General features: G+C 36.8%; 1 protein-coding gene across 2 annotated transcripts in view; it reads left to right on the plus strand.

Moving 5' to 3' along the window:
* The window catches only part of FRK (fyn related Src family tyrosine kinase), a 60,150-nt gene extending 36,087 nt beyond the window's left edge, over positions 1–24,063 (plus strand). The window contains exons 3-9 of one of the 2 annotated variants that reach the window (XM_080586592.1): positions 140–303; positions 966–1,134; positions 11,910–12,068; positions 16,845–17,026; positions 19,233–19,398; positions 22,308–22,524; positions 23,518–24,063. In XM_080586592.1, coding sequence (XP_080442718.1) covers positions 140–303; positions 966–1,134; positions 11,910–12,068; positions 16,845–17,026; positions 19,233–19,398; positions 22,308–22,516 — 1,049 coding nt within the window. In that variant the 3' untranslated portion in view covers positions 22,517–22,524; positions 23,518–24,063. Of the gene's footprint in view, positions 1–139; positions 304–965; positions 1,135–11,909; positions 12,069–16,844; positions 17,027–19,232; positions 19,399–22,307; positions 23,186–23,517 lie in introns of those variants that run through there. The other variant, XM_080586591.1, reaches the window with a different exon arrangement.
* The last annotated feature ends 294 nt before the right edge of the window (positions 24,064–24,357 follow it).

The following is a 24,357-nucleotide window of genomic DNA, read 5'->3' on the forward strand; positions in this document are numbered from 1 at the left end:
TAGTTGGCATTTTTGAAAATAATTTATTTTAAGGTCCTCACAAATACCTTTAGGAATCTAATATCCATTATGCTCATCAAAAGTTGTATTGTACTATTGCTGTGATACCTGGAAACTTAATATATTTAAATCTTCTTAGTTTTAGATGGTGAATCTGTGAAGCACTACAGGATCCGAAGTCTGGATAAAGAAGGCTTTTTCCTAAGCAGACAGAAAATTTTTAAAACTCTGAATGAGTTTGTTTACTATTACAGTAAGAACAGTGATGGCCTTTGCGTGGTGCTTGGAAAACCATGTTTAAAGGTATGTGTGGATAGTACAGTGTGCAACATAGTTTTTGTAAGCTAATTTGTCAGGTGTCAGTCAGAAAGTACTAACCCCGTAGCTGCTTCCACCATTTCAAAATGGTAATGATCTGCATATTTTCAGGAATCTTTGGGTAGCAATACAGTTTCATTCTTGAGGCTGATATGTTAATAACAAAATACCATGCCATTTTGAACAAATCATATTGCAGTTGGAGGAGAAAATATGACCAATAGTGATTTCTTAATACCTTTTTGTAATTGTATATGATGATGAAACCTCCAGCTTCATAACTCCAGCTGTGCATAAGTAATTTCTGAGACAAAACCACAAGGTACAGGCAAGCAATACATCACTGTTCAAAAAAGCTTGCTAGGAGGATGACTTCTAAATTTTACTTTTAATGGCAGGATATTTTCTTTAGGATATTTCTTATTTCTAACAACAAACAAACAAACAAAACAAACAAACAAACAAAAAAACAGCCAAGAACTGGGCTCTATTTTGTGTTCTCAGCTTATTTAATCATGTTTGTGCTCTCAGGGAACATTCATATCAGATTCAACTTAGCATGATGTAGTTAACAATGACTTGGATATTCAGTTGAAAAAAAAAAAAGAGAAATCTAAATTAACATATTATTTATATTCTTTTACCAGGTACAAATTCCTAATACTTTTGATTTGACATATAAAACTGTTGACCAGTGGGAGATAGACCGAAATTCTTTGAAATTCGTTAAAAAATTAGGATCTGGTCAGTTTGGTGAGGTATGGGAAGGACGGTGGAACGATACTACCCCTGTGGCAATCAAAACATTAAAACCAGGTATGTGAATTGCTCTTAATAATGTGAAATGCTGCCAAAGCTGCTGCTTTATTTTTTCAATGGTATTAAAAAGGGACCCTATCAGTATATGAAACCATCCTTAAAATCATTGCACTTAGACATGAAGGCTGGTAAAACTCAAGGTCCAGATAGTCTTTGGTATTTTGAATGACAATTTTATATAGGTTTCTGTTTCTGTGTGAGCTGGACAAATTCTTTTTCAATATCTATATTACATAAAAGGCAACCCCAGCAAGGCCATCTCCTTTGTACAATGTTGCTGGTATAGAATTGAGTGTCTACATTTCATCTGTAGGTGAAGTAATCAATTTAATTCTGGTTTGTCATTGCTAGAATTGTTCCTGGTGACTACATGCTATATTATAGAGACTCTTTTGGAAGACGTACTGTGTTAAGCTTGTTGTATTTAAGAAGTACTTTAATCTCAATAATGATTGAATCAATCTTCTTAGGTTTTAATATACAACATTAATATGTTTGCATATAATATAACCTTGTGACTAAAATAGCTTTTGATACTTCTTCTTGATTATTTTTCATTAACTAAATCTGTGCATTTTAAGTTGACAACATAAAACATCTGCCAGCAGATGGCAAGAATCTCATAGAGAAGAAAGGTAGCCTGGATGATATATACATTTTTAAAAAAGCTAACATTATAGTTTGTTGTTATTAACTGAAAAAACTCAAGTTGGGCATTAATGATCCTGTTTCAGAAAACAAAACAGATTGATATGTTTGGTTCAGAAGAACAACTAAATATGCTTGAGTCCTAGTTGAATTGTCTCCTGAACAGGGAGGAATTTAAGCATGCATTTTAGGGCTATCTTCCATCACAGTATTATTTCTGTTTTGGAACTTGCAAACTGAAAACAAATAAGAACCTTGTCTTTTTCTTTCTCTTACCCAAAGTAGGAAAACTGTTCAGACGAAAGTTCTTCTGTAAGTTGTGTGAAAGACAGCATACATTTTCAGAGAACTGATGCATTTCCATACTGCCTAGTAAACACAGAAACCATCTTGAATTTTCTGTCCATTTCTCTGTCCTAAGACAGAATCCAGCAATCCACCTTTTGTGACAGGGATCCATCAGCCTATTTTTAATGACTTCTGAAACCAGAAGTCTGAACCCTGGTTCTCCTTGTATCTGACCTGAATCTTTCTACCTGAAGTACAAGCAGAATTCTTCGTGTAGATAAGATGTTTTAGGTGTTTTTTTTTTTTTTTATTATTAATTATTTTTTTTTTCCAGATATGACTCTGAAAGGGAGAACAAGTCCAGTTGTGTAAAGACAGGGAATTATTTCATATTTCTTACATGTTATACCTCTGTTTAAACAATCCAGTATAGTACTTGCCTTTCTTCTCCATAAGGCAAGACTCTAATTTGTCCATCATAGTTTACTTTCTTTTAATGATTTAAAGCAACATCTGGACAAATTTGTTCTATTGCAAAAGACTGAAGGATTCTTCCTAAAGCATGAAATATTTTCAACAATATTTAAAGAAGGAAATTAAAACTGGGATGAAGAACAAGACTAATCTTAAATTTCTCGTGACATTAAGTTTTCTTTTAGAGATTGCCTTATTCCTTCTTCAAGAAAATATGAGGCAATTAGCACTCTAGGAAAAGATTTGTTTCTCATCAAACAAAATAATTAGATTTTGCACAAATTGCAGTGCATACATTTCTACTTATTTTCTTTAGGAGGAAAGTGCAGCTGACATTTATCTGGTATTGCATATGCAAAATGGGAAGCTCTCCTAATCATTTCATCTCCTTTTAATAACTCATTTCAAAACTCTACTTCAGCTTCTCCTGCTGTATAATGGGAACAGTGAATATTATCAGTTCTCTATGAAACAAACTTGTTTTAATAATGGACTCAATCAGAACTGGCAATACTACACAGAAATACATGAAACTTTCATGGGACACTAATGCCAAGTTACAGCTGCAATTTAATAGCTTGCTTTTCTTCCTTCTCTCTCTCTCTTTCTTTCTTTCTTTCTTTCTTTTTTCTTTTCTTTCTTTCTTTCTTTCTTTCTTTCTTTCTTTCTTTCTCTTTCTTTCTTTCTTTCTTTCTTTCTTTCTTTTTCTTTCTTTCTTTCTTTCTTTCTTTCTTTCTTTCTTTCTTTCTTTCTTTCTTTCTTTCTTTCTTTCTTTCTCTTTCTTTCTTTCTTTCCTTCTTTCTTTCTTTCTTTCTCTTTTTTTCTTTCCTTCCTTCCTTCTTTCTTTCTTTCTTTTTTCTTTTCTTTCTTTCTTTCTTTCTTTCTTTCTTTCTTTCTTTCTTTCTTTCTTTCTTTCTTTCTTTCTTTCTTTCTTTTTCTTTCTTTCTCTTTCTTTCTTTCTTTCTTTCTTTCTTTCTTTCTTTCTTTCTTTCTTTCTTTCTTTCTCTTTCTTTCTTTCTTTCTTTCTTTCTTTCTTTCTTTCTTTCTTTCTTTCTTTCTTTTTCTTTCTTTCTCTTTCTTTCTTTCTTTCTTTCTTTCTTTCTCTTTCTTTCTTTCTTTCCTTCTTTCTTTCTTTCTTTCTCTTTCTTTCCTTCCTTCCTTCTTTCTTTCTTTCTTTCTTTCTTTCTTTCTTTCTTTCTTTCTTTCTTTCTTTCTTTCTTTCTTTCTTTCTTTCTTTCTTTCTTTCTTTCTTTCTTTCTTTCTTTCTTTCTTTCTTTCTTTCTTTCTTTCTTTCTTTCTTTCTTTCTTTCTTTCTTTCTTTCTTTCTTCCCTTCTTCCCTTCTTCCCTTCTTTCCCTTCTTTCCCTTCTTTCTTTCCTTTCTTTCTTTCCCTTCTTTCTCTCTCTCCCTCTTTTTTTTTTTTTCCCTCTCTCTCTCTTTCTTTCTCCCTCTCTTTTATTTTTTATTTTTTCCCTTTTGTGGCTGCAACAACTGTTATATACAAAGAGTTTTTCAAGGAAATAAAGCAAAAGAAGGCACTGGCATGTGCAGATAGCACTAAGGTGTTAGTAGCGAGGGACATTCATAATTAAGAATCACAGGGAAAGTGCAAGTATACAAAGGATCACAGGAATAAATTATGCTTATGAGACAATTTCTCCTGCAGTCCTAGTACCTTGCTGTTTGGCCTGGAAAACCTATGAACATGTAGTGGTGCAGTGGCCAGTTTCCACCCTGGGCACTCTCTTTCCCAGTTGAAACCCCTTCCAGGTTTCTCTCCCAAGGAAATCAGGGCATAGATTTAGGAAGGATATGTTAATAAGAGTAATTGTGACATGGAAACATGCCCTCATTTCCAGGAAAGAGCAGATTAATAAAGTAAAATAATCACATATCAAACAACTTTGAAGAGCATGATACAAATCAGCACATCATAGATTCATGGGCTTGATAGCCATAAGGGATTTCTGCTAGTTTGAGTGTTTTCCTGTTGAGCTTTAATTTGCAGTATAAATCTAGATCATGTATAATCTGAATACTTTGCTATTATATGCCATTAGATTTCACCCACCTGATGGATTATTTACATCTAATTAAAACGCAGCTTGCTTTTGGCTAGATAATAACTAGACATCTTCCAGTCCTGAGATGGCGGTACAGACAGAAGTTGCTTCTGCTCTCTTTGACAGTTTGCATCAATTATATATCACAATGACTGTAAGAATGTGGGCATAATTTCTCATCAGGGTTTACCTGCTGTCTTCACTTTAATGTATGTTATGTCTTCTAATAAAATAAAGGCCTCCTTGTATGCTTTTTTTTTTTTTCTTTTTTTTTTTTCTTTTTTTTTTCTTTCTTTTCTGGAGGTACTTAAAAACTGAGTTAAATCAATTTTCAATCACAATTTGCAATCATCTTTAAAATTTTCTCAAATAGATTTTCTGGATCCTCTCTAATTTCTATCTATTGCTGCTAAAAGGTTTAAGATGATTGTATTTAGGTAGATGGCCTTCCAACCTGTAAGAATAATTCAACTCCCAGAATTCTGTTGAGGTAGCAATGATGGACTTTTCCCTGAACCAATTCTCACTTGATGGAAATATGTGATTTCTGGCTTATGAGTAATTAGGATACTCATAAATCTGTTTCCATTCCAATCTGGAGCTAGAGCCAATTTTTCAGATATTGCACACGAACTAGAAAATTCACAAGTGTTCCTTTCAGAAGCATTAATGTCTAGCATACTAGTTACATTTTTTTTCCCCTATCTTTAGGCATCTAACATCTTAGATGTATCAGACTTTAATAATTAGTGGGAAGAAATAGGTATTTACATGTCATATGAGTCATACTATAGATTAGAAATCTACATTAGAACCAGGGAATAACATGTTATTAAAGCATGTTTATTTCAATTGATTGCAAAGTCTGGACAACTAACTCAGATCTAGTGTCTGAAGTTGGAAGAGGTGAATCCAGCTACCAGCAGCATTTTGTAATTTCCACAGATTTTGCAACAGTGACAAAACTAAGAAACATGTTAAGCTGTTGGAGCCTCTGAGCTCTCACAGTGATGAACCTCTGAGTCCTCTGACCAAGAACTGGAGGGGGACTGGGGTTCCTGAGGAGGTCACAGGAAATGACTGTTCTCTGAAGAACCTGGTGGGATAAACCCCCATTGCCTTCCTGACTATGGAGTATCTGGTTTAACCAGCTTCAGGGGGCTGGGTTTGCAGTTCGCTGGCTATGGATGATAAGGCTCCACACACAAGCCTCCTGGACAATAAGGTAGATTTTGCAGGAAAAAGAACTCAACCTGAGATGTTTTCAGATTTAATGAACCATCCTTTTTCAACGAGTTCCTGTTTCTGCTAGCAGTTTTTTGTCCATCTCTAAACAGAATAATCAGAACTTCCTCACTAAAACCATCAGAAGATGAGATCTATTGATCCAGTATCATTTTTTTCCCCCTGACTTCTTAGAAACTTTTTTTCAGAGCCAATGGTGGACTGTGGAGCCATTCACAATGTCAAAAAAATAGTCTGTGATCCTTAAATTTGTACAAGATTTCTGTTAACCTTGCAGGAAGAGTCACAAGTCTCATCTGTATGCTACAGTCTTTTGATTAAAGTAATAGCAAGTCATGTACAATATCTTCAATGTCTTTAATTAATACAACAATATTTAGATTTTTTTTTTTATCTTAAACTTTTTTTACCAGTGTGAGACAGGCTATCATTATGTTAAAATTCATAAATCTTGATCCTTTGGTACCAGCCTTCCGTGTCACCTCAGCACTTGCTGGTGTTATATTTAGCGGTTTCAGCTACAGTATTTTTGTCCCCTGGGACAATACCCTCCTTTGTGGAGTATATGGGTGGTCATGTCCTTCCATCTCCTACTCCTATTTGTCTCCTTTCTCTTATTTCCTCTTCCCTTCTCCCTCTTCTTCCCTCATTGTTTCTGGCAATATTAGGTAGAACCTTATTACTTTTTCCCCAAACATCCAGTGGAGAATGGCACAGGAAGAAGAGCCTCCAGCAGTTGTAAGGCAGCATATGAGCCATGATTGCTGCTAGATCCCTTCTGCAATAATCATAAACAGGCAAGGGTTTAATGTCCCCCCTTCTTTGATCTTCTGTGCAACAATTGTTTATATTGGATTCTACCATATCTAAACTAGGACATGGTCCTGATAAAAAATGTCAGAGGAGCAGGAGTTGTTTTTTTTTTTTTTTTTTTTTTTTTAAGGGTCTCCTGCCAAGAAGAGCTGAACACACTGTTCAGAATATATTCCCAGGTATATGGTGGAGAGCAGCCAAAGAGCTCCTGCTTTCCTACTTTGGTGCTCCCTCAGGATACTCATGCTTTGTGATTGATTATGCAGTAACTCTTGATTTAATATTTTCCTATATGTTTTTACAAATTAGCATTCACATTGAAAATTATACTTCTTCAGAGGAGAATCCTCTAAGTACATTTTCAGATGTCTATAAACAAAGTTCTCTTATGCAGTAAACCTAATATAAAAGGCAATATTAGCTGGTAACTTTGCAGGGGTGTGACTGAGAACACAATTACATTAGGCTTAGCTGAAAAAATTGAGCAGTGGAGGTTTGTCCACTGCACTATGAAGAACAAATTTTCCATATTGATTATGCAGGTGCATAATCATGAACCATTCTATGTTGAAGAACTGCATTGCATGAGCTGATGGCAGCCTCCTTCAAGATTCTGGCAGTGAGTTGCTCAAGTGTTTCAGCAGCACACTGAAGACAGTTCAGCAGGGAATAAAAGTTGAAAACACGAGTATTTCTAGGCCACAACTGACTAAAATGTGTGGCATCTAGGCTAGAAGGCACAGAACTATACATCTGTTGATCACTATGGCTATAAGCAAAAACTGTAGTAATGTGATGCCTACATTCAGATAATTGTCTTATTTGTTCATTGGTGTTTGACTCACTCTACTTTTGAGACATCTGTGGCATTTTAGCGGGCAAAAACATAGTGATGGATGGGTTAATGAAAAAAACAAAACACAAGAACATCTTTGCTTTAAGGAACATCTTATCTGCCTTTCGAGTTATTGACCCACAACTATCAAAGATGTGTAGGAATCAGAGATAAGAAAATGGTCTAGAAGCCAGCAACTGCTATTTCTGTTCTTGGCTCTGCACAACACTCTCTTGTTGTAGGTCCCTGAACCATGCCATTTCATATTTCTGTTTTTATTTTCTCACTGAGACATTGTTTTTTCTATTTAAGTGGAAATCATTACAGCAGGGATTTGCACTTTGTCCTATGCTGAGTGTGATAGATTCTCTAGAACCTGTTCCCGGGGCTAGTTTGCTTCTCCAACTGTCAGCACATATAGAAGACATCTATCATCACCGATTAATCATAGCTGAGAAAGTTCCTTATGGCCTGTTCAAGTTTACAGATGCACTTGTCATTATCATATTGTAAAGTATCTCCCAAGTTCCTCTCTTTGCATGGAAGCTTCCCAAGCAAGATTTGTTTAGGAGGCATTCTCAAAATAGTCTCTGGGTCGGTAGTTATCAGAGGTTTTTGTAATATATTCAGTTCTTCAGTATGTCATGTCTTTAGGCATATGCAGTGTAAAAAGCTTTGCACACAGGAAATTTTCCCTATTTCCCTGAACAAAGAAAACTTATTCCATTTAGTTTAGTACATAGCTTTACAATACATAACTTACAATTCAGTACATAAACTTGTACTAACTTGTAAGTTCACTAGAATGTGATGAAAAACATGCTTGAGGGCTGTTGGATACCTATCATATTCTCCTGGTAGTGTGAATAGTTTACAGTTAGTCTCTTGTGTTAGTAAGAACTTGTACTTTTTAATGTTATTTCTTTATTATGTATAAACTTCTTCAGAAGATCACAATAACGCCCAGTGTACTCTCTACATAAATTCACTCTTTATAAACTTATACAGAAGACAAAGTTGCTCTGAAGTACAAGGTTACTTTGAAGTCATTTTTGAAGGTTTATCAGAAGTTGCCAACAAAGTCTCTCCAGAGGAGCTTATCAAATATTTAAAGACCACTTACATTTAGGCCAGTGGAAATCAGATAGAAATGACTGACCAAGTGTCTGCCTTGTAATGTGGAGCTTCCTCAATTCTAGAACAACATATTTTCAGAAAGAAAGTAATAAGTTCCTGTTTTAATTAACCTTAAATTAGAGGTGATTTCTGGAAAAGAAACACATCATAGATTGCACCAAATAAAAATATCCTAGCATTTGGTTCTTAAGGACTTTGGTCTTACCAAAACATTTCTCGTTCAAAAAAGAAATTAACAAACCCATATTTTCTTCAGGTATTGATCAATCTACTCACAAACTGGTGTCTTGCAAAAGGATACATGTTGTTTGAGTAAAAGCTTATGTTATAGTTGATTTTTGATCAAGTTGTTTCTAACCTACATTGATCTGCTGTTCATACTGTGTTTACCATTTACAGATGAAAATGACTACTTCATTACAAACACATAATTGAATGACAAACTAAAAAAAAAAAAATATTTGAAACTCCATTTGACGTATATTTTACTTATTTCATTTCCATAAGCTTCCCCAGAGAAATATGCTGCAACTTCTTTCTTGCTCCTTTGATTGGTAGAAAGCACATTGTCTTGTTTTGAGATGGCAAGTTTTACTTTGCTTATGGAATTGCTAAAATGTAATCTTAGACAAAAGATTGATAAAGCCACTTTTTTTTTTTTTTTGGCAGCCATTTCATTCATTAACTACACTATAAGGGGGAGGGTTGGTCGCTGTTTACTGCTTGTGCTATTTAAAGATATAAACTAAAAAAAATGAAGGTTATACAAACTCTTTATGCAGAAAATACTTATTGATCTTGTCACTGGTTTGTTATTATTACTGTTATTATTATTAACATTTTTAATTAACAGGGTAAAGAAGAACTTGCTGTTATTCATAATAGAATACTTCTCTCTTGATCACTTTATTGGAAGTTGTCATATATGAAAAACGTGTTGCTTGGGTTCAATTTGTAGGAAGAAGTTTATAGCATGATTAAACTGAGAGATTCCTTATAGGCAAAATTTGATGTTGGAAACAAATCAGACTGTCATTTTCTATGGTGTGAAGAAATCCTGTATAATGATCCATAGAGGAAAGGTGGTTTGGTAGACCCCAAGTTAGCAAATACTTTATTCTTTTTAAGATCAACATGTCAAATGTTGGCGATGATGCTAAATCACTAGTCAGGCTTATGCATTTACCTTTAGATGAACAATCCCTCATAACTTACAGCTTCTCTTTAGACTTTAGGGTGATTTCCACAACAAATGCATGTATCTTGAAAAGAGAAAGCAAATGGACCACGGTATTAAATCAGTATCAAAGTAAGCCCAAACCCTAAAAAGATAACTGTAGGTTTTTTTTTTTGTTTTTTTTTTTTGACTGTTAGAAAAGAAGAATTTGTGGAAAGGTCAGATAAAACTGTAAAGACTGTGCTGCTCTAAATAGGAAAAGGACGTAAAGTTATCATTACAGATATTTTTTTTTCTCCTGAGTGTTATCATTTCTGCTCTATCAAGACCATCTATGAGTCATCTGCTTTTTGTCCAGTTCCCCACTTTCCTCTGACAGTGACAAAAACGAATGGGTATACACTGTACCAGTTGAGGAGATGCATTATTGGCTGCTATCCATTTATTGATGGCATAGAAATCCATTGCCTTTCACCACCCCTCCTAATGGCATCCTATAAAATATTGTCAAATTGGACCCTGTGGAATTGCCAAGCAAAGTGTTAGAACAACAGTATGAGCACCTGTCCCTTGCAATAGTCTTTGCTCTCAGAGGTTGCAGTGTCAAGTGGCTTTTTTCACAATGTTTATCAGCAACATTTTTCAGTCATTTCTATTACATTGATGCAAGGATGTAAAACCGCACATTATTTTTATGTTTTGGGAAATAGGTTGGAGCACTGCTTAGGTGGTAGCATTCATGCTAGGTGTTGGGTAAAGTGGTCCAGGCTGATTTACTAGTTCATTCTGTAGAACAGATTTTCTGGTGGAGTTTTATTGCTGAGACATTTAGCATAGTCACAGCATTTCACTCTATTTAAACATCCATGTTAGAAGCAGAGCCAAGCTCCCAAATGAACCTTGTCTGTTACCTAATGTTAAAGAAAATAAAATAAAGACTCTTACTCTTGCAGGCTTGGTTTCTCAAATGACTTATTCTGCTTACACTAAGAAAAGAGGCTGTTTTTAAACATGGCATAGAACAGATTAGACTTGAGTAGCTTTTTTTCAAAAACCTCAGTGTAATATTTTCTTAATGAAAATATTTTGATTTGGGAGGAAGGAACTATTTGAGTAGTTGGATAATTTCACATTTGTTTTTACAAGTATTGTTAAATCCATGTTATTTGCCATCATCCTCAAACCTCTGAGATTATCTGATCACTATTGAATCATCCACAAAGAAAACTTTTCATCATTTGTGCATGTTTTTTTCCTAATCAATGCCCTGTTCAGAAAGTATGAGCTGTAATCCTAACTTTGCCACTGACTTTCACTCCCTGTGCTGTTTCTACATTGTTTTTTTTTTTTTTTTTTTTTTGGCTTAGTTTATATATTGACTCACTGTGTATATGAATAGAACTAGAGATGATAGTATAACCTTATATAATGAGAAAAATTTGGGATTATTAGCTGTTAAGATACTTACACATTTAAGGTGGTATAAAATTACTGTTGCATATTCACTCTGAGAATATATGTATTTATTTATATGTATATATTATGTAAACATTATAAATAGGTTTTTTGCATTTATGTATATAAAATGCACATATCCATTCCTTATATACTAAAGTGTTTTCAGTGCTTTCAGGGTTTGATTGCTGAAGCTGATAACGATAGCACAACATATTCTTATTGTAGCACAATTTTTGTAGGAAAGTCTATGTTCATTATCTAGATACTATTACCTCAGTTTCCAGGTATTTTGTTAACAAGTTGCAACATAATTATTTGCTTAAATTATATCAGTTTACATTCTAGCTTCACATTTTTTTCTGCCTAGGGGAGGCCTGTGGGAGGTTAATCTTAGCCTTTATATTCCTGGGGTCTGGAACACATATGTTCTCTATCCCTGTGCAACTGGCATATTTCACTCATTAACTGTTTATTTCTGCTGCTCTGCCTGTTTTCTCTGGGAACTGTGAAGATTTGAGATGCTAATGTGCTTTGAGAGACAGAAAACAATCTCAGTTATTGCCTTAAGACTGCCAGGCTGGTAGAAAGGTCTTTAATAACCTTAGCTTATGTTTTGTTATATGGTGTTGTTTCAGGTTCAATGGATCCAAAAGACTTTCTGAGGGAAGCACAAATAATGAAGAACTTGAGACATCCAAAGCTTATACAGCTTTATGCTGTTTGTACCTTGGAGGACCCAATTTATATTATTACAGAGCTTATGAAATATGGAAGTCTTCTAGAATACCTTCAAAGTAAGCATACAACTAGAAACTCATTTCAAGGGGTGCCACAGCTTTCAGTTTAGTAAATATACTAACATAAAAGATAGAGTTAAAACACTTGGTTTAATATAAAAGCTGCTTTATTTGTTGTATTTGGGGATGAGAAAAGAGGAAAGAAAGATGTTTATGAACAAATTTGACATGCCAAAGTATCTGAGAAGCAGGAAAGAATCACATTTACAGTTTTGTTCCTGCCTTATGATGACACGTATTTTTCCACCAGTTCTATGACTAGATGGGAATGTACACCAACAGAATAAAAATATAGGCATACCAAAGGACAAGTCGTCATATTTGACACAAAATGGAGGCATTTCCACAGCATGTACTTAATAGCTTTAAAATCTATTATCAGGCAAGGATAGTCTTTCACTGTGAATTTGTCCCTTGCCTGTTGCATCAGGTCTTTTATCTCAGCAGCACTTCGAAGTGCTATTCTGAAGACAAATAATAATTAAAAATAAAGTTGTACAGCCTGGAAAAGATTAGCATAATGATTGCTCTGTAAGTTCACCTCAGCTATTGAGAAATGCCTGGTTCTAGTGCTGTTCCTCATTTTCAGTTCAGGAGATGACTGATATACTAAATGTCTCTAAGGTTGTGATGTTCTCTTAGAATCATAGAATTGTTAAGGTTGGAAAAGACCTCCAACCCATTCCAATGCCTAACCAGTCTTTCTGAGAAGAAGTTTCTCCTAAAAATCTTCAGACAGATCTTCAAGATCTCAGTAAATGTCTTCTGCCTTCAGCCCGTAAGTCAAAGACCTGTGCAGTACTGTGGAAAATATTTAAGGTGATACACCTCTTCCCCCATCCTCTCTATGGAACTGTTTCTTAAGTGAGGCTCGGTCCAGGGACAGTTGCAGCTGAAGAAGTCTCTAGTAGAGGGATGGCCCAGTTAGGAAGCCCCCAGAGAAGCTGAAAGGAAGTTGTGCCAGGTCATCTACAGGTTTGCATGCATTACTAAGTGCTAGTAGTCAGAAGCTGCGAGGCACAAATTTCCTTTAAATACTCATCTTTGGCGCCTTTATGTGCAGATTGCTGCTTATTTGACTGAAAGAGCCTGGCATGTCAGAAAATGATTGCTGTGCATGAAAACATTTATTGAATGAGAGAAATAGCTCTGAGAAAGCCAGGATGAATCACAGCTATTGCACAGGTGAAAATTTTCCTCCCTTTGTACAAGGAATACAATATGTCCAGGACATATCAGCACTGCAGCCCATGTTTAGATCAGTTGCCAGCATATGCACAGCAGCTGCCCTTGTAGGCATTGCATGTATACAGCCTGATTTGTGCACTAATTCCTGCAGCCTCGCATAAGAGACTATGCAAAGTCCATTGGTCTCCAGGCAGCTGTCAAAACAACTGTAAAAATGGCCAATGGAAACCTGCTGGTATCTCTCCTTTTCTGATGGCCTATGCACAGGGAGATAAGCAGAACTAAGAGGTGGAGGCAGAGATTCAACTGCTTTTATAGGTATTGGTCAGAGAAGTCATTGCCACTAGTGACAGTAATAAGAAAACAGATTTGAAGCTTGAGTAGAGCTCTCTGTCTGAAAGTGATCTTTATCCGTTGGAGGTCAGTGCATAGCTCCTGATAAGCATTCTTGACACTCAGCTACTTCAAGAACCAGGAAAACATTTCCAAAAGGCTGCTGTTTCTGTGTATGTTATGAGTAAAAATGGCAAACTGGAAGAGAGGAAAAGTCTGGAGAACATTCCTTGGTTAAATTCCAATTCTGGAAATGTTTGGTATGTGTTTTCCGTTTTAAGAAGCCCTAATATTTTATGCATGGTGACTATCACATTTCACCATAATGACAGCAACTGAATTGTGATGGGCACATGAATTCCCTGTGTACCCTGTGAATGTACTTTGGGATACTTCTTGATAAACACTGCTATGCAGAGTTACTGAGCTGCCACCAGTATAACAAAAATGAAACTAAAAACTTTTCTTTGTTATTGGATGTGAATGAAATCATCATAAATGTATGAATGCCTTTATCATTTCTGATAGACCTGGGGCTTTTTCTGGCAGAGACGCAGTCTGGAAATTTGGTGAATTATATCCAAGGAAATGCTCTCAACTGGTGAAAGTGCTGTGTATTTATTTATTTATTGTCAAGATTCTGTTGATGTGAATATTTGCCCATATTTCCTAAATGAGATATCGTGATTGATTGCTTAGAACAAGGTGCAGACCTTGAGCTGTCTTTGATATTTCCTCTAATAAATTTTTCATATAAGGGGGATAGTCATGTCAAAAAATATTACTAGGAAAGGGCATGAAAATGCTACTTTTTCTTTACAGGATAAAGAATAAGCCATGGGGAAGTTTTGTAAATTCACAAGTAGTGCCTGGTTTTGGATGTGGAAGTTATATTAACTTTGTTTTTTGTTGTTGTAGTTTTTCCTCCTTTATAACACTTTCAGACAAACTAAAACATGTGCATGCCCAAATATAATGCAGCTGTAAACTCTTCCACCTTGCTCTGGTTTAGACAGATGGGAGCTGGCTCTGTTCTGGAAACCTCTGTAGCAGTACTTCAACAGTGAGTTCAGTTGTGGCCTCCTTCCGTCCATCAGCCCACATGCTAAAGGCAGTAGGTCAGCCTCTGCTGCAGCTCCACTTATAGAGGTGGATCTTGTCCCTGTCCTTTAATGTGGTGCACCTGTATGTCCTAGAAGGAATAAAACACAAGAACGATTTAGCAGCTCTGACTCCTATTCTGCACTTACGCAGCTCATTACACATGAGGAGTCATCCATTCTGCAGTGACATTGCTGTGTTCTGTCAATTGGAGCAAGCTTGCATCAGGCCAGCCTGGAGCATTGACAGAGCAAGGACAAACCCATGCTCAAGTCGGTCTCTTTCTCTGCATTAACAAGGAGGTAGTTCACAGTCTTCAGGTGAAGGTGCAGTGTGAAAAAGAACACAAAGAGAGGGTTTTTAAACTGAGTCACATAAGCTAGTTTCCAAAACCCACATACCTATACAGGTACTTGTACATCTTTAGTTATTTTCTGGTTAAATACAGCGTAAGCTTCATTTGTGGATTTATTTTTGTCCAGTAAGATGAATAGTAAATGTTGATGTCTGCCAGTTATCACAACTGCAAAACTTCTGAGTACTATATTATTCTGTGGCCTGATGATAGATTTTCTTGATGGTTAAGCCATAGATTTTCACATAGACTGATTTTCTCTTTCTTTTCTAAAGGTCAAGGCAGCTATTAAACATATGTGTGAGAGAGGAAAAGAATTTCTGAGTCAACAATAAAAATAAATAATCTCAGCAGTAGATTATCATGCCAATGAGTTTAGCCTCAAAAAGGAAGTAGGACAATACATATACAGAGCAAATACAATCATTTAAAATTCATTTCTTTTACCTATTCATCTCAGAACATCCAGATGAACAGAAAATTCAAGACAAGGAGAGTGCAGCATAGATTAGCAAACAATGGAATTTCACACTTATTGTAAGGGGTGACTGCAAGGGTAGGTCAGATAAAATGCCAGAACTGGAGGAAGCTATGCAAAACAATGCCAAGACACTTTCACTGTGTATCAATTCAAAATAAGTGACAGAAAACTGCCAGCCTAAAACGTTTTATTTAACTCAGAGGCAGTAAGGAAGACGAGTCACCATCCTCAATGAGAAAGGAGAACTGCCAATACATGAAGCAGCAAACACTTAGCTTTTTGATATTGTTAAAATTCTGAAACAGAAAGTTGAAATCATTCTGAGTATTAGATGCTACAGACATCTAAATATGTTTCAGTGCTGCAGACTTTGAGTGTCAATGCCTGACTATAACACTGATTTGGCGTACCTAGATTACCTAGGGGTATACATTCTATGCTGAGTTTATCTGTCCTCAAAATGCCATAAAGTCCCTGGATTTGAATTCTAACGTGTCATACCCCAGTAACATCTTATTGGTACCTGTCTTACTATTTATGGCTGCAGGTTTTCATGGACCTGAGGCTTTTTCTTCATGTGTAGAGGCAAGCTGTTCCGTGCAAAGTTATTTTGCTACTTCATTTGAACAGCCAATCTTTGAGAGCAAATCTCTATTTCTGAAACTAGCTGATCTTACCGCCGTGGGAGTGGCTTAAACATTGCTTCAGAAAGTTCTACAAGAGTAGCAGGAAGCTTGAAAGCAGCTCAAGGAGTCCTTTTGTTGAGTAGCAGCAACAGAGATACCAGTGTGAAGCAGTCAAGTGGACCGTAAAATGAAAATGAGAGTTACACTTGACAGCAGGTGGTGTATTTGCTAGTAAGAATCACCAGAGAACAGGCAGCAGGGCTAATTTTGTCCTTTTCCCTCTTTAGTCATCTTTGGCTACATCCAGTGAGTACTGATATTAACTCTTACTTGCATTTTGGGATGGGTTATGCACTTTTCAGAAAGGCAAATATCTGCATTGCTAACAGTAGATAAATGTCTTTTTCTTTAGAATATGTCACCGGATCCTTCTAGACCTAGAACAACTGCTGTATTTAGCATCTACTGTTTTCGACAAGATGGGGCAGTCATTGTCACTTGGTTATCATGAAACAAGCTCTGTGACTTAAAGTAGTGCCATTCACTAACCTCTGACATTTGTTTGGTCTGTTACTTCATTGCATTGCATGGTTGCCTTGATTTGTGTTGGCTATATAATTAAGTCAACTGCTATTTATATCTGAATACCACAAATATTATATTACTTTTGTCTTTTTCTTTTTAAATAGAGGATGCAGGCTCCAAAATCTTCTTGAAACAACAAGTAGACATGGCTGCTCAGGTGGCTTCTGGGATGGCTTACCTTGAAACCCAGAACTATATCCATCGGGATTTGGCAGCCAGAAACGTTCTTGTTGGTGAACACAGTGTTTACAAAGTGGCGGATTTTGGACTTGCAAGAGTTTTTAAGGTGGGTTGTGAAAGGGTAAATTGGCTCTACTTCAGCTCTAGGGGAAAAGGCAGAAGACATCAACTAAGGTATGTCCTGTAACCTCTAAATTAGTGTGTTCAGGCAAAAAAGCAAGTCCAGAGAGAAAAGAATCCTTAATGCATTTCCTTGTACCCACTACTTGTGTTATCATATGCAAGGTTAGAAGCTGTCCTGTGCCTTTGTGTTAGTCTGAAGATGGCAGCGGGGTGGGAAGATGGCTTCCCACTCAGCCACCAAGGAAGGAAACCTTTGCTTTGCAGCCTTTATCCACAAGACTAGTGTCTGGCACATGAAGAGAGATTGCAGGAATTACTATCCTGAGCCTGTAAGAAAAAGCAGATAAAAATGCATTCACAGCTATTTTCTCCTTTTTTTACTTCTCCTTTGTCTCTGTGATGCTTGGGAGTGTAGGTAGCAATCATAAAATAATCTTATTCCTCTGCACCACTAACTGTGGAGTTCATAAAGAGAACTCTCAAACGTTTGAATCTGATGCAGTTTTAAGTTCATTGCCATTGCATTCTCTTTTTTTTTTTTTTTTTTTATCTCTACCCTTGAAAGGTATGGAATGTCAAGTAATGCTGACCAAGGTCACCCTAGAAAGAGCTGTGGATTAGAAATGAGATTTCTTACCTCTAAAAAGGATCTGAACAGGGTTGGAAAGACTTGATTTGACATATTTTATGGATTCAAAATGTAGTCCATGATTTCTGAGGTCTTACTATTGCTTTTATTGATTTATGCTTTTATGAGAAAGAAAAACAGAGAAGAAAGCCCTCTGCTTCTCATTTACTTTTTCTTTTTAATTCAAGCAGCATATTGAAGTTCATAACAGAGTTGGATTTATTACATATACTGAACTGTAAAATAATGGCTTGACAATGGTATCAAGGGGCTTTGAAAGTGCTTTTTGCTTAATTTTAATTCTTCTAGTTATATATAAGATCAGATTGAACATCTTTAACATGAAAAATATATGTTTTTAAATGAAGATTGCTTATAATATGTATTCCTCCTTTGTTCTCACTAAAAAGGGTAATAATTTACAGCTGTTGACATTGCTTGTTAAAATTTAACTTCACTAAAATATTCTGTTATAGAGTCATTTTTGCAGACTTTCTTAGGAATATTCTGTCTCTTGAGTCAAAGTACTAGGATGGTCACATGCAAAGATCCCACATGAGTAGCTGAGAGAAGTGAAATACAGAATGTTAATTAGCGTAATCAAATCATTTCTTGCTTCTAGAGATGAGTATTATGGTCAAAATGCCAATTATATCAACGTGTAGATACAAGACATAGATATGTAGACACAAGACATTTGAACCAATAGTTCAAAGCTTTAGGACATCACAGATGAAAAAGATACATTCTAAATTAAACAAACAAACAAAAAACCAACAGAAATTCTTGTATACATTTGCCTGAATTTGTAAGAGGAAAACCTGACCAAGGCTTGAGTGTGGGTGATGTACGCTAAACCACATTTAGGAATTAAAGAGAGAATAAGTGTTCACAAAGTTTAGGTGTCCATGCTATAAAACTTTAAGGAAATGTTTCTATGGGTAAGGAAAATTAACTCAAATTTGCAAGCAAATAATTTTTCTTTTTTTTAATATGTATTTCGTCTTCACTTCACATGAATTAATTGCAGCCACTGTAAGCTAATGTTAATTTGAATCACTTGGAGTTTGTTCTTCAGTCCTGAAACCTTCTTAAGCAATTGTTATCAAAGTTAATGGCCCTTCAACATTACAATGAATCACAGAACAAAGGTTCTGAATTCATTAGCTCTAGCTCTTCCCTTCTCTATTTACTGAAGACCTGACATGGAGACATTTGGTCTCTAGTGTCAGCAGGATGCTTACACTGCCACTTCTGACAGATTTTTGAGATCTTGCACACCAGATTCAGAGCTCACAGTAGCAGGTCATAATTAATCACAAGCCACTCCAACGCTGTGTGCTCACTTGAAATGATAAATGCTTTGGAAAGGCCTCCAATGAACAGTAGCACTTCTCAACTGTAAAGCCCACTTCAACAAAAGACTTCAGTAAGTGCATGCTTTAATACCATGAAAGGCAAGCGTTTGATAAGTTTAAGCACAAGCTTAGCTTGGTCAGGTGCTTAAGTGCTTTGCTAAAGATGATCCTAAATCAGACTTACTTTGTTTTACTGATGACAGGTAGAAAATGGAAATATGTGTGAAACCAGGCCTGAAACAAAACTTCCAGTGAAGTGGACAGCCCCCGAGGCAATCTGCTACAACAAATTCAGCATTAAGTCAGATGTGTGGTCGTTTGGAATACTTGTCTATGAAATAATGACTTATGGAAAGATGCCATATGCAGGTAAGTATTTTTACCTAAGGAATGATTTCTAGTTGTTTTCTTGCTTTTAGAACGACGTATTGTTGTGGTTTAACATGGCTGGCAACTAAGCACCATGAAGCCATTCGCTCACCCTACCCCCTCCATCTCTGGGATGGGGGAGAGAATCAGAAAGAAATGAAAGCCCGTGGGTTGAGATAGAGACAGTTTATTAGGACAGAAAAGAAAGTATAATAATAATAATAATAATAATAATAAAGTGTACAAACCAAGTGATGGACAATGCAATTGCTCACCACCCGCTGACTGATGCCCAGCCTACCCCTGAGCAGCTGGTCCCCCACCCCGGTCAGCCCCCCTGTATTTATTGTTCATCAAGACGTCAGATGGTATGGAATATCCTTTTGGCCAGTTTGGGTCAGCTGTCCTGAGTCCCTCTCAGCTCCCGCTGCACCCCCAGCCTGCCCTCTGGCAGGTCAGAACAAGAAGCTGAAAAGTCCTTGGCTTAGTGTAAGCACTGCTCTGCAACAATTAAAAATCAGCATGTTATCAATATTGTTCTCATCCTAAATCCCAAACACAGCACCATACCAGCTACTAGGAGGAAAATTAACTCTATCCTAGCTGAAACCAGGACACATTAAAAAGCTTAATGCCCAAACTACAGGCATGTTAAAGGGTTAGAACTGTAAATACAGAAAGGTAGCTGTTCAGATGATGCCCATTTAGTGGGTCAGACCTTCTGGCTGCCCCAGGCTCCCTGGAAGCTTTCCAAAGGCTGTGATCAACAGCCATTCAAGATTTCTCTTGCTGGAGTCAACCTGCATTTCACATACACAGAAGCCAACTGCCTATTTCCCTCCAGCACCAGATCAAAGATGCCAGCTGCTGGAATGTGGAAAAGGGGAAGGCTTTTTATAGAATCATAGAATCATTAAGGTTGGAAAAGGCCTCCAAGATCATCTGGTCCAACCATCCCTATACTACCAATATTACCCACTAAGCACCAGGTCCAACCTTTCCTTAAAGGCCCCCAGGACAATGATGCCACCACTTTCCTGGGCAACCCGTCCCAATGCCTGACCGCTCTTTCTGAGAAGAAATTTCTCCTAATTTCCAACCCAAACTCTTGCAAGTTATCTGCAAGAAGAGGCCGACCCCCAGCTCCCCACAACTTCCTTTCAGGTAGTTCTAGAGAGCAATAAGGTTTCCCTTGAGTGTCCTCTTCTCCAGACTAAACAACCTGTTTGCTCAGCCACTCCTCATAGGAGTTGTGTTCAAGACCCTTCACCAGCATCATAGCCCTTCTCTGGACACTGCTCCAGGGCCTCAATGTCCTTCTTGCAGTGAGGGCCCCAAAACTGAACACAGTACTGAAGGTGCAGTCTCATTCTCTCACCTGCCTGCTGCCTTGTTTTTCCTTTCTTTTGTGTGGATATCACATAAAAGAATGCGCTATCGTTGATGAAATACTGCATAGGTACTTCAGGAAGAAGCCATCCAAAAAATGAATGAGGGTGATTTTCCCACATTCCCTCATATTTGACTACACAGTGGAAAGATTTCATAAAGAGAAGGATCACAAGTATTAGGAATAAAATTTCACCAACCACAAAAGTACATTTAATGGTATGAGAACAGCCAATATACCTAGCACTCTGAGAAATGCTCAAGACCTGTGGCTCCAGTAACAACAGATATCAATGAAAAGCCTGACTGTGATTCATTTTGTGCTAGTGAGGAGAACACAAGGGCAAGACTGAAGCAAAAAAAGTTATGTTGCATCCCAACAGACCTGAGGGCTGGTGCATTTACCATAAATTACATTTCATGGGGTCCCAAACTGGTACTTACTGTAAAAGGAAAAGTTGATTTTGCTTTTTAATTCCCATCCTCCCGTCCTGTGAAAGCACTTTAAGAAAAAAAAAAAAAAAACACAAAAACAAAACAAACAAACAAACAAACAAAAATTCTCCAAATCCTCAACTTGTTCTTACATGAACTGTATATGTGTGCATATGTAAACACACATACATAAATAAATTATTCAAGTAGAAATGATACATAGCACCATGATTTTTGGTATTGTCTGAGTAAATACATAGCATTATACCTTGGCAAAGGCATAGTTTGCCTTTAACTTTACAGAAGAAAATGTCTTTTTGCCGTGGTTATTTGCTTTCTTGATATTACTTTCAGGAGTTTGTCCTCTGTAATCAGTTAAGAGATAAGGTTATGTTGAACCATTGTGGCAACGGGTAACGTACAAAGGAGACATCATTCAGAGATCTAAGAAAAAGAAGTAAAGATTACACAACTGAGGATTGAGTTTAAAGAGTAGAAAATTGAAAGGGAATTGGACAATAGCCTTAATACATAAAAGGTACAACAAAGATAAGGGAATTGCTTCTTCTCCATGACCCACGGTGACAGAGCAGGATACCACAAGATAACTGCACCAGAGGAAAATTAGGGTTGATGTTATCGAAAACTTTCCAAATGCAAGGAAAATTCAAAAGCAGGATAGATTTTCTTGGGAGGTTTTGGAGCTGCTGAGAGCAGAACAACTTAGATTTAGCTTAAGTAAAGTAGATGTCAAAATAATTTAAGCAAAGTACGGGTGGTGGAGGAGAAGCCTCCCACCGAGACAAACCCATTTGAAATGCCTTGCATCGGAACAGTCGGGATGAGGAGCCTGGGAGGTGCTGGAGGTGCTTTTCAGCTGCTGATCAGGGCACCTCCATTGGTTTCTGTGTCCTTTTACAGTGGAATGGTGCTTTCCCACTCCCATCTCTGCCCTTAGCATGGCTGCAGTTGGAGAAAGCACCCCGTTTTCTCATCTCGGTAGGAGACAGGGACATGCGGCGCCACACGTGCCTATACAGACCCTGGAAGTCTGATGAATTCCTTCTTTCTTGAACCATCAACAGGCCTGTCAGGACACCAGGTGATCCAGATGCTGGACAAGGGGTACAGACTGCCTAAGCCCAGGTCCTGCCCACAGGCTCTCTATGAGATGATGATGCTGTGCTGGAGCCAGGAGGCCAGCAAGAGGCCCACCTTCCAGGGCTTGTGCTGGCAGCTGGAGAGCTTCATAGAGAATGACATCAGTGCCAACACCTATGGCAACGCCAAGTGAACCCCAAGGTGGGGGTTGATGTGGAAAAGTGGATGAATGTGACTGAAGGGGTGGCTGTGAAATTAATTTAAGACCAGATGTGGAGTGAGACGTTATGAAGTGAAGATAAGGAGGGCTGGTACATTGTCACGCCAGTGTTGGCACTCAAAGACACTTCAAGATTTTGCTGCTGGCAAGTGTTTTGCAAGACTAAGCATCAGGAAGCTGGAAGGGTGGGGGCTTTTCAAATACAAACTGCCTTCTATTTATTTTTTAAATATCTGATCACAAGAATGAAAAAAAAAAAAGAAATTAATCTCAGTAACACTACAGCATTTCATAATTTCTTTATGGGAATAATTATTTGCTTTTTCTCAGATTTTTGGACTGTACCAGTTTGTGCTTGTAGAGGAGTTTGATCGCTCTGCACAGCAGGATCTGTGCTTTGAGAGTTCTCTTACGGAACAAAAAAATAATAAAAATCCCATTAACATGATGATGGCAGAATCCAGATTAATTGCCTTGCTTAGACCCAAAGTACACATGCTTTTGCTGTATTGGAAAAACAAAAAAAAAGAAAAAAAAGTTCATGGGGGGAAAGGAATTATTTTGTTCTGTGGATGCAGGAGTGATGTTTTCTAGTTTGTATACTGTTCCTCTTTTACAAGAATAAACACAATTATTATTAGATTCCTGAAGCTGTTTGTTTTGAATGTTAAATAGTGTCTTGAAACCTATGATCTATCATTGTCTATTGAAGTGTAAGGACTTGTTTCATAGCTCTTAAAGTTTAGGAATTCTGGATATTTTAAAAAGAAATCAAAACTACATTAGCATGTCAGTGTGACCCCCTACTTCTTATCCTTCTGCATACATCAACAGCCTTCTCCAACAGGACAAGGCTCAGGGCAGGTGTAGGTATTTCACAGAAGAACTAGAAATCCATGCTTCCATCTTCTCTAGATTTAACATTAATGTAGGAGATTTAAATAATTGATGATCCCTTTTATTTTGTTCCACAGGGAAACGGGGCCCAGATGCTTCTGCTAGCAGTCTTCACAGCTACAGATTTTAGAAGTTTTTTCCAGATTTTCTAATTAACTTCAATATCAGTTTTGCTAAAATTTAATATAACTGTGACAGTTTAATGTTCTCAGTTGTGAGGTTTAGAGAACCAAGTTTCAATTATTTACTTATGATTCATCAGTTAATTATTTAACAACATAATCCAGGAATTAAGAGCTCTACTGTGTTAACATAGCATGAGCTCAGTGTGAGTTTTCAACCATTTTCCTCTAATATCAAAAAAGGTATAAATAAATTAAAAGATTCATTACTTTAAAGGCTGGGTGGTTTTTATTACCTTTTTTCTTTATCATCTTTTCTTCTCTTTGGATATCTCAGATCCATTCATCTCAGTGCCTTGCTTCTAATTTTTAATTTCCTTTTCCCCTCCTCTACTTTTGGAAGGCAGCATACCTTTTTATTATTATATATATATATATTTCTTTCAAGCACATCTTTTATGCACTGTCTATTCAGAGTTCTATTCCTTATTTATTCTTCCTCTTTCTGTCTGACCACACCTATAGCCTCTTTAGTGTTCCGTCTCTGTTCACCTTCATTTTTTTTGTGCAGTGTTTCTCCCTTGTAGCTGTCTTTATACTAATTACGTTTGTTAAGCACAATACAACAGTAATTAATTAGCTGTCATACCATCCATGTGATTTTGGAAAGTGATCACCACTCTGAAAGAAGAGGTTAAATGGCTTTGCCAAACCCATACTGATAAGAATTGGCATGGAATGATCTGGGAGAGTCCCAGGCAAAGTCTCATGCTGTAATACCGCCCCTGTTTGTTT

Source organism: Anser brachyrhynchus (genome assembly GCF_964034855.1).
Source record: "Anser brachyrhynchus genome assembly, chromosome: 3".
In the NCBI taxonomy this organism is placed as follows: domain Eukaryota; kingdom Metazoa; phylum Chordata; class Aves; order Anseriformes; family Anatidae; genus Anser; species Anser brachyrhynchus.